At 29.9% G+C, this 11,422-nt stretch overlaps 1 protein-coding gene across 1 annotated transcript in view; it reads right to left on the reverse strand.

The window, feature by feature from the left end:
- Nucleotides 1-342: 342 nt before the first annotated feature.
- LOC135128309 (uncharacterized) overlaps nucleotides 343-11,422 on the reverse strand; it is a 47,454-nt gene continuing 36,374 nt past the window's right edge. The window contains exons 2-3 of the mRNA XM_064055222.1: nucleotides 1,743-1,909; nucleotides 343-1,693 (exon numbers count right to left, since the gene is read on the reverse strand). Coding sequence (XP_063911292.1) covers nucleotides 406-1,693; nucleotides 1,743-1,909 — 1,455 coding nt within the window. The 3' untranslated portion in view covers nucleotides 343-405. The remainder of the gene's footprint in view (nucleotides 1,694-1,742; nucleotides 1,910-11,422) is intronic.

The following is an 11,422-nucleotide window of genomic DNA, read 5'->3' on the forward strand; positions in this document are numbered from 1 at the left end:
TTAGTTAAATTAAAAAAATGGGTCGAAATTTGCGCAATCTACCAGAAGTAACAATTAAAATCGGCTGTTAATATCTTCGTAATAACGAATAATGAAATCGTTCAAACAACTGACAAGACAAAAAGGAAAAAATAGAAAACACTTTACTGAAAAAAACAATGCATAGAAATTGTTATAAAGTTGCTTTCTTATCTTATAACAACCACTTCATGTAAAATCAGTCTAATAAATTCTAACGTGCAAGTCAAAGATTAAAAAAAAAATAACTCAAAAATAAATTATATAAAATTCTATATACATGACATAGTGTAAGTTTAAGAGGTAATAAGGTACAAAGTCAGTCTCACATTGAATAAAATTTCAAAAAACCTAAACCTATATAAATAATCAAAAACCAAAACAAATTTAGTACAAAGGATAAATAAACCTCAAAATTTCCTCGCACATGGTATACACCGGAAGACTCCTAACGCACATCGTGTACTCCCTAATCGTCCTAATATTGTGTTTTTCAATCAAAAATCTCCTCATTTCATTTCTCGCTAACTCTTGCAACGAAGGCACATCAGGTAAAGTTGCAAGTTTATCCTCAATTTCGTCGTCCCGTTCTATCGCTAAACAGCGAACTTTTAACTTCGGGAGAGCCGAAAACGAAAGGAGATCAACCACTCCTCTCGGCCAAATCGTGTACCTCGAGAAGTTCTCAACTAACCTATCTAAATCTAAAGTCATATCACAGATCAATGAAGGAACTAATTCTCTATGGGCGATCCTCGCCGATTTTATCACATCCATATTGGTCATTATGGAAAAGAGTTCGCAACAGCCTTGTCTACCGTATACGGTGTGCAAGCACTGTTCGTCAACGTCCATTCCGTAGGACATCAGAAAACACAAAAACTGGGTAACTGTGGACAGTCTCAATTGTTCAGATAGTTCTTTGAACAAATAAGTACTCGAGGAGGTCTTAACACAGTCGATAAAACACGGACTTAGTTTGCTTTGGAACAAAACGTCCAACTCCTCTAGCGAACACTTCGCTAGAGAGTCGTCCAGGAACGTGTAGGTGACAGTATGAAGAGTGAAAGACGTGGAGTGGAAACAAAGCAGGAGTTGTTCTAAAATGGTACTACATTTCGTCGCCAAAGCATCTAAGTAATTCGGCTGCATCATAAACAACTTCTTGATGTACCGATCGTCGCCTTGGGCAAAAACCACCTCGTCACAAGCCTCCAGGACGTCAAAGAAGTACCAACACTTCCTGAACGCTAGCAGGATCAAAGTCCCCACACTAATCAAGGGGTACCTCGAGTGTTTGTCAAAGCAGTACAGAAACATGGTTTCTGCCAGAGACGAACTCCCGAACTTCACGGCAACTTCGAAGTACCGAGGATGATCGTATTGGGACAAAGGGTCTGCACCCCAGTACAACAAACAATGGATTAGCTCTTCATGAATGTACCGCTTTTCTGGTCGGGACGCGGTTTTGGCCACTTGCTTGAAGGGTAGTTCCAGGATGGGTACCATCGTCTTGGGGTTGATATGGTTGACGTTTGCGCCTCTTTTTAGTAGGGTTATTGCGAAGTTGATGCAGCTGCACTGGACTGCGAGCTCTAGGGGTGTTTCGCCGAAGGGGTTTATGTTGTCGGTGGGGTAGTTGGGGAGGGATAACAAGTACCTGAAAATGTTTTTTCTGAAAGAAGAGTGTGTTAGATGGAGATGTTGAAGACGGGGTTACGTACGATTTGGCGACAGTTACTATGTGGAGGAGGTCGTCGTTGCATCTGTACTTCACCATGTCTAGCTTGAATCGGGGGTACCGCTTGACTATGTAGAGGGCGTCGCGGCGTGCTGCGTTGACTAAGGTTTTTAGTTCTTCGGGGGTGATGCTGTAGGGGTGGCGGCTCATCTGAAAGAAAAATAAGGTTTGAGGTTTTTGAAGCTGAAGATTTTTTTGTTGTGAGCAAAAATTTTGGAAAATTAAAAATTGAAAAACCAAGTGGTAAAATGAAAAACACCAAATGGAAACTTAAAAATCGAAAAAACGAAGTCGCGTAAACTCGAAATACTGAAAATAGAAATGGAGAAATCCAAAAATTGTAAAATAAAAAGATTGAATTAAACTAACAATTATAAAGTCGCCAGAAACATTGGAAAAATAAAGAGGACGAAAAAAAAACAAAAATTGCGACATAAAATCCGAAAAATTAAAATTAAAAAATTGGGAAAATGAAAAATTAAAATCAAGAACCTAAAAAATAGGGAAAACAAAGAATTAAAAAAATCGACAAATTAAAAATTGGGAAACGAAAAAATCGAAAAAGTAAAAAATGGACACATCGAAAAATCCAGGAGTCAAAAATCGAAAAGTCGAAGAAACGAAATAATGAAAAATCCCAAAACTGAAATATCGAAAAACTGACGAATCGAAAAACTGAAAAACCCCAAAACTGAAATATCCAAAAACTGAGAATAAAAAGAATCGAAAAATTGAAAATCGAAAGAGAATGAAAAAAACAAAAATTGTGATATAAAATCCGGAAAATAAAAATTAAACAATTGGGAAAATGAAAAATGAAAAATCAAGAACTTAAAAAATTGAGAAAACAAAGAATTAAAAAAATCGACGAAGTAAAAATTGGAAAACGGAAAAATCGAAAAATAAAAAACTGAATCACCGAAAATTTGTAAATCGAAAAATTGAAAAAGTAAAAAATGGACACACCGAAAAATACAGGAGTCAACAATCGAAGAGTCGAAGAATCGAAATATTGAAAAATCCCAAAAGTGAAACATCGAAAAACTGAGAAATGAAGGAAAAACTGAAAAATGGAAAACCTGAAAAATCCGAAAACTGAAATATTCAAAAACTGAGAACCTAAAAAGCCGAAAAATTGAGCAATAGAAAAATCCAAAAAGTGAAGTCGAAAAATTGAAACCTTAAAAAAGTAAAAAAATAAAAAATCAAAAACCTGAAAAATCGAAAAATTAAAGAATTGAAGAACAGGAATATCGAAACCCTCGAAAGTCAAGAAATGGGAAAATCAAAACATCGATTAAGTGAAAAATCGAAAAATTGACAGTATAAATGTCAAATTTGAAAAATTAAAAAATCGAAAATTTGAAAAAACGACAATTGAAAAACAGAAAATCTAAAACCGGGAAATCGAAAAATCGATTGATTAAGAAATCAAATCATTTGAAAAATTCGAAAACTTGAAAAATTGAAATATCGAAGAACTGAAATGAAAAATGGAGAAATCGAAAAATCTAAAATTTTAAATATTGAAAAATTAAAATATCACAAAACTGTAGAATCTAAAATTTAAAAGTCCAAATCTGAAAAAACGACAATTGAAAATCTGAAAATCCAAAACCGGGAAGTCGAAAAATCGAAAGATTAAGAAATCGAAACATTTGAAAAATTGAAATATGGAAGAGCTGAAATGAAAAATCGAGAAATGGAAAAATCTAAAATTTTAAATAATGAAAAATTAAAATACCAAAAAATTGAGAAATCTAAAATTTAAAAATCGAAAAAGTAAAAAGTTGACACATCGAAAAATCCAGAAGTCAAAAATGGAAAAGTCGAAGAACAGAAAAACTGAAAAATCCCAAAAGTGAAATATCCAAAAACTGAAAATCTAAAGAATCGAAAAATTGAAAATTGAAAGAGAATGGAAAAAAAAACAAAAATTGTGATATTAAAACCGAAAAATAAAAATTAAAAAATTGGAAAAATAAAAAATAAAAATCAAGAACTTAAAAAATTGAGAAAACAAAGAATTAAAAAAATCGACGAATTAAAAATTGGGAAACGAAAAAACCGAAATATAAAAAACTGAATCACAGAAAATTTGTAAATCGAAAAATTGAAAAATTGAAAAAGTAAAAAATGGACACATCGAAAAATCCAGAAGTCAAAAATGGAAAAGTCGAAGAAGAGAAATATTGAAAAATCCCAAAACTGAAATATCGAAAAACTGAAAAATGAAAGAAAAACTGACGAATCGAAAAACTGGAAAATCCCAAACCTGAAATATCCAAAAACTGAAAATCTAAAGAAACGAAAAATTGAAAATTGAAAGAGAATGAAAAAAAAAACAAAAATTGTGATATAAAATCCGGAAAATAAAAATTAAAAAATTGGGAAAATGAAAAATAAAAATCAACACCTTAAAAAATTGGAAAAACAAAGAATTAAAAAAATCGACGAATTAAAAATTGGGAAACGAAAAAATCGAAAAATAAAAAACTGAATCACCGAAAATTTGTAAATCGAAAAATTGAAAAAGTAAAAAATGAAACATCGAAAAACTGAAAAATGAAAGAAAAACTGAAAATTGGAAAACCTGAAAAATCCGAAAACTGAAATGTCCAAAAACTGAGAACCTAAAATGTCGAAAAATTGAGCAATAGAAAAATCCAAAAAGTGAAGTCGAAAAATTGAAACCTTAAAAAAATTAAAAAATAAAAAATCAAAAACCTGAATAATCGAAAAATTAAAGAATTGAAGAACAGGGATATCGAAACCTTCGAAAGTCAAGAAATGGGGAAATCAAAACATCGATTAATTGAAAAATCGAAAAATTTACAGTTTATAAATATCAAATTTGAAAAATTAAAAAATCGAAAATTTGAAAAAACGACAATTGAAAAACAGAAAATCTAAAACCGGGAAGTCGAAAAGTCGATTGATTAAGAAATCAAATCATTTGAAAAATTCGAAAACTTAAGAAACTGAAATATCGAAGAACTGAAATGAAAAATCGGGAAATCGATAAATCTAAAATTTAAAAATCCAAAAAGTAAAAAATCCACACATCGAAAAATCTAGAAGTCGAAAATGAAAATATTGAAAAATTCCAAAACTGAAATATCGAAAAACTAAAAAATGAAAGAAAAACTGACGAATCGAAAAATTGAAAATTGAAAGAGAATGAAAAAAAAAATAAATAAAAATTGTGATATAAAATCCGGAAAATAAAAATTAAAAAATTGGGAAAATGAAGAATAAAAATCAAGAACTTAAAAAATTGAGAAAACAGTGAATTAAAAAACCGACGAATTAAAAATTAGGAAACGAAAAAATCGAAAAATAAAAAACTGTATCACCGAAAATTTGTAAATCGAAAAATTGAAAAAATTATAGATGAAAAGACGAAAAATTATGAATCTGAAACATTGAAAAATGAAAGAAAAAGTAAAAATGGGAAACTAAATCGGGAATTAAAAACATTGAAAAATCGAAAAATTTAAAACGACAATTGAAAACAGAAAATCTAAAACCGGGAAGTCCCAAAAAGCGAAAGATTTTAAGCAATCGAAAAATTGAAAAATCGAAAAAGTAAAAAAATCGACACATCGAAAACTCCAGAAGCCAAAAATCGAAAAGTCGAAGAATCAAAATATTGAAAAATCCCAAAACTGAAATATCGAAAACCTGAAAAATGAAAGAAAAACTGAAAAATGGAAAACCTGAAAAATCCGAAAACTGAAATATCCAAAAACTGAGAACCTAAAAAGTCGAAAAATTGAGCAATAGAAAAATACAAAAAGTGAAGTCGAAAAATTGAAACCTTAAAAAAATTAAAAAATAAAATATCAAAAACCTGAAAAATCGAAAAATTAAAGAACTGAAGAACAGGAATATCGAAAGTCAAGAAATGGGAAAATCAAAACATCGATTAATTGAAAATCGAAAATTGACAGTTTATAAATGTCAAATTTGAAAAATTAAAAAAACGAAAATTTGAAAAAACGACATTTGAAAAACAGAAAATCTAAAACCGGGAAGTCGAAAATTCGAATGATTAAGAAATCAAAACATTTGAAAAATTCTAAAACTTGAAAAATTGAAATATCGAAGAACTGAAATGAAAAATGGAGAAATCGAAAAGACTAAAATTTTAAATATTGAAAAATTAAAATGTCAAAAAATTTAAAAATCCAAAATTAAAAATCGAAAAATCGAAAGATTATGAAATCGAAACATTTGAAAAATTGAAATATGGAAGAGCTGAAATGAAAAATCGAGAAATGGAAAAAACTAAAATTTTAAATAATGAAAAATTAAAATACCAAAAAATTGAGAAATCTAAAATTTAAAAATCGAAAAAGTAAAAAGTCTACACATCGAAAAATCCAGAAGTCAACAATGGAAAAGTCGAAGAACAGAAATATTGAAAAATCCCAAAATTGATATATCGAAAAACTGAAAAATGAAAGAAAACTGACGAATCGAAAAACTGAAAAATTCCAAAACTGAAATATCCAAAAACTGAGAATCTAAAATATCGAAAAATTGAAAATTGAAAGAGAATGAAAAAAAAACAAATATTGTGATATAAAATCCGGAAAATAAAAATTAAAAAATTGGAAAAATGAAAAATAAAAATCAAGAACTTAAAAAGTTGGGAAACGAAAAAATCAAAAATAAAAAACTGAATCACCGAAAATTTGTAAATCGAAAAATTGAAAAAGTAAAAAATGGACACATCGAAAAATACAGGAGTGAAAAATCGAAAAGTCGAAGAATCGAAATATTGAAAAATCCCAAAACTGAAATATCGAAAAACTGAAAGATGAAAGAAAAACTGAAAAATGGAAAACTTGAAAAATCCGAAAACTGAAATATCCAAAAACTGAGAACCTAAAATGTCGAAAAATTGAGCAATAGAAAAATTCAAAAAGTGAAGTCGAAAAATTGAAACCTTAAAAAAATTAAAAAATAAAAAATCAAAAACCTGAAAAATCGAAAAATTAAAGAATTGAAGAACAGGAATATCGAAGCCCTCGAAAGTCAACAAATGGGAAAATCAAAACATCGATTAATTGAAAAATCAAAAAATTGACAGTTTGTAAATGTCAAATTTGAAAAATTAAAAAATCGAAAATTTGAAAAAACGACAATTGAAAAACAGAAAATCTAAAACCGGAAAGTCGAAAAATCGATTGATTAAGAAATCAAAACATTTGAAAAATTCGAAAACTTGATAAACTGAAATATCGAAGAACTGAAATGAAAAATCGAGAAATCGAAAAATCTAAAATTAAAAAATAAAGAAAAACTGACAAAACCCAAAACTGAGAATTTAAAGAATCGAAAAATTGAAAATTGAAAGAGAATGAAAAATAAAAATCAAGAACTTAAAAAATTGAGAAAACAAAGAATTAAAAAAATCGACGATTTAAAAATTGGGAAATGAAAAAATCGAAAAATAAAAAACTGTATCACCGAAAATTTGTAAATCGAAAAATTGAAAAAATTATAGAAGAAAAGACGAAAAATTATGAATCTGAAACATTGAAACATGAGAGAAAATGAAAAAACGAGAAATTGTGTTACCAAAAATTCGTCGAAGATAAATAAATCCAGGTTTTTCGAACAATTATAAGATTTAATTTTGCGAATTTTATTTTTTTATGATAATCCTTACAAGTTAAGTTTGTTTCACGTGACTTTTTCCATTACAAAACTTTGTGAGTCGTTCTTGATTTATGAATGCAACAAACCGCCTCATTCATAAATTTTTTTGAGTCACCCTGTACAAGTAATTCTAAAAACTAAAATGTAAAATATTGATTTTTTTCCAAAAATGTATACGCCTAGCGTAAAAAACCAATTTTTGGTTGATTTTTTCTGATTTATAAAAAAATATTAAATTTCCATAAAAATTAATCTTAAATTTCTAAAATTTGTAGAATAAACTACAAAAACACGTGCACAAAGGGCATTGACACCGAAGCACATTAGAAAATATGAAGTCTTAGAAATTCCGATCCCTTCACGATTTTTATCAAAATTATAACAACAAAACAGCAGTGTTATATACAACTTATCATTTTTGAAACAAAAAACTTTATTATCTAATGATACATACAAAAACAAGAAAATTTATGTTTGCATGGACAGGCCATTTTGAAACCGGCTTGTTTTCAAATACAGGTACACGTCCCCTAAGGCACAATAAATCAATTAAATACAAATTCCACAACATAACCCACTTTTTTGGTTCTAGATAAAATCCATGGTGCTTAGTTACCTTGTCTGTTCTTCGAAAATTTACACAAAAAACACAGGTTTAGGTTTAGCACAGTTACACGAGGCTATGATGAGTTGAGACATCTGTACACGAGTGAAAACACTTGGTAACTGACCATAGAATACCACCCTCCCTGACCTGACCGACAACTGACTTATTGACAAACAGAAACAGGTGTGGGATGTGGACGGACAGTTCCATCCCTAAGCTGGGCGAGTGTTTATAAATCAAAAGACTCCATCTAAATGGGAAATTATAACTACCTGCCCATCATAACATCATTATGTTAAACCCTTTTGAATGGGAATTTTAAACAAATAATAATATTCGTCAGAATAATCTCGGCAAGTATAAATATTAAGATTACATTTAAGTACCTGGGGAAGTAACCCTTGGAGATAAATTTGTGACTAGGAATAAAGGTTTTTGTACTGGAAAAGAAAATAAATTATTAAAAAATCAAATATGTTAAATATTATCAATCAATATAGCAATGTTATTATATTATCACAAAATGTGTTGCCGTGATAGAACAATATTATAAATGGTATAATACAATAATAGTATCCTCATCCATTGTTGGTTTGGAACCAAATTTGTCAGCCGAGAGTTAACTAACAATTATTAAATAAGTGTTTATTGATTAAATTTTATATTTTGTTAATATTTATCTAATCAACACATTTTTGAATTTTATTCAAATTAAAAATCCAAATTTTGTGTATCAACTACAAACTTTAAATCCAACATAAAACCATTTTAAATTTCGCGGTCTGTCAAATGGGGTCAGTACGTTTTTTGTTTTTGTTAAGTTTACGCCAAGTTTGCTCCACGTGTTTTCTAGGAGCTATACTCTGCTTTTCATTCTTGAGCCATCTGTGGAGTAGTGACTGAACTCACTGCTAAATTGCTAAGCGAGAACTGTAATGACCTAATGACACTTCAGAACGTCACAAAATGGCTACCAAAGTACCAAGGCGGCTTTTGACAATGTTTTTTTAATACAAAAAGGGCAAGTTGTTTTGTTTTTTTAAATGGAACAGACTGTTTTTTTTGTAGGTTTAATTTTTACATAAAAAAGTAAAATAAAACGATATTTTTGTCAAAATTTACCAAAATAGCCTTTTTTATATGGAAATTTAGAATTTCGCATAAAACTTAAAATTTTATATAAAAAGTTTTCATGTTTTCCAAGATATTCGGATTTTGGAAAAAAAATCAAAATTGTATCACATTTTCCATTTCACTTTGAAACTGAAAAATTCAATATTCTGAAGTGTTGCAAACGTTTTAAGCAAGATAAATCGTTCATCAAAATTTATCCGGTTACTTCGTCCCAAAAACTGATGACGTCATCTCAAAATTTGGCCGAATAAATTTTCGTATTTGTGGTTTACCAATGCATTCAATGTTTTTATAATTATTGATACCGGCTGACTCAAAAAATAATAATAAATGAATCATTCTGTATTATTAATGAACTCAAAAGCCTCTCATCCCATTTTCCTGAATTTTTACTTAAGACCATTTTTTTTTAATTTTTATCTCTGAAGTATTCAAAAAAGTGTCTTAACGAATAGTTTGGGTCCAATTGTAGTAATAACTCTTTATATTTTAAAAAATATATACCTTTTTGTAAATGATAAATATTTTTTTGTTATTAATTTAGCTTCTCAGGGATCAAAGTGATTTATTTTTAATTGCACCTACACATGCTCGCTGCGCTCGCATTCTGAATGTAGTGACGCTACTTAATTTTTATTGTAATAATTCTCGAGATCTCCCTGTCAATGTGCAGGACCGTGTCTTAATAAAGTTGTTAAGATTTTATTGTAAGAATAACGCAATATTTTAACAAAGAATATCAAAAAGGCGAGCGCAGCGAGCATATTTAGATTGCCAGTTTCCTCAACTCCAGCATTTTACCTTTTACAGACAATAAAAAATCCAAGGCAAAATATAAACCCCGCTCACCCACCCCATCTCAATTGTGATGATTTTTTTATTCTTAGAAACTTAAAACACCTTTAAAATGGTAATTTTTTGTAAGAAAATATGGATTTTGCAATTGGGCTACGCCCCTAGGTCTGCCAACGAATGAAAAGTTCATCAGGGCAGGTATGGGTGGAGCTTAATCTTTGGCTTTAATTTTTTCTTAATATACACATTGTTGGAATAACACGATACTGAAAAACATGTATTTCATGGTAATTTCTTGTAGAGAAAAAAATACGGATTTTGCAATTAAATTTCGTTCCTTTGGCTCTCGGCGATTAGAAAAAATCATCACAATTGAGACAGGGCGGGTGGGCGGGGCGTATATTTTGCCTTTTTTCTTAGTATACGTAGTTGTTTTTTCAGAACATGAAACTTAAAACATGTTTAAAACGGCGAATTCTTGGAGACCAATTTGGATCTTGCAATTAAACCCCGCCCCTCGATCTGACAACGAATTAAAAATTCGTCACAATTAGAATTGAGATCGGGGCGGGCATGGGTAGGGCCTAATCTTTGGCTTTATTTTTTTCTTAATATACATAGTGTTCTTTGAACAACAGGATATTCAAAAACACGTTTTTAAATTCTCGTAGCGGGAGTGTCTTTACGGCCCGAAATCTACAAGAAAATGTATTAAGTGAAAATTCGAAAATTTCGTTGAAAATTAGTCGAAAATTGGTCGTATTTTGCGTAGATTTGTGCTTTACAAAGCCCGATTCTGGAAAAACCATTGGAGTTATCGAAGAAAGGAAAGCGGGAGTGTCTTCTACGGCCCGAAATCTACAAGAAAATGTATTCAGTGAAATTTTGAAAATTTCGTTGAAAATTAGCCGAAAATTGGTCGTATTTTGCGTAGATTTGTGCTTTACAAAGCACGATTCTGGGGAAACCTTTGGAGTTATCGAAGAAAGGGAAGCGGGAGTGTCTTCTACAGCCCGAAATCTACAAGAAAATGTATTTTGTGAAATTTCGAAAATTTAGTTGAAAATTAGTCGATAATTGGTCGTATTTTGCGTAGATTTGTGATTTTCAAAGCACGATTCTGGAAAAACCATTGGAATTATCGAAGAAAGGAAAGCGGGAGTGTCTTCTACGGCCCGAAATCTACAAGAAAATGTATTTAGTGAAATATCGAAAATTTCGTTGAAAATTAGTCGAAGATTGGTCGTATTTTGCGTAGATTTGTGAGACTTTTTTTCTTAATATGTGTAGACTTATTTCGACAACAAAAAACTTAAAACATGTCTAAACTGGTAAATTTTTGTAGTAATCAACTTAAATCCTCCACTTTTCTTTTACAGCCCCTTTAAATACGGTAAAAACTAATAAAGCAAAATAAAAATCAATTCAACGGCCACTCACTGAACGAACAAAAATTC

Source organism: Zophobas morio, unplaced genomic scaffold, assembly GCF_036711695.1.
Source record: "Zophobas morio isolate AGI-343-1 ecotype UQ-CSIRO unplaced genomic scaffold, CSIRO_AGI_Zmor_V1 ptg000012l, whole genome shotgun sequence".
In the NCBI taxonomy this organism is placed as follows: domain Eukaryota; kingdom Metazoa; phylum Arthropoda; class Insecta; order Coleoptera; family Tenebrionidae; genus Zophobas; species Zophobas morio.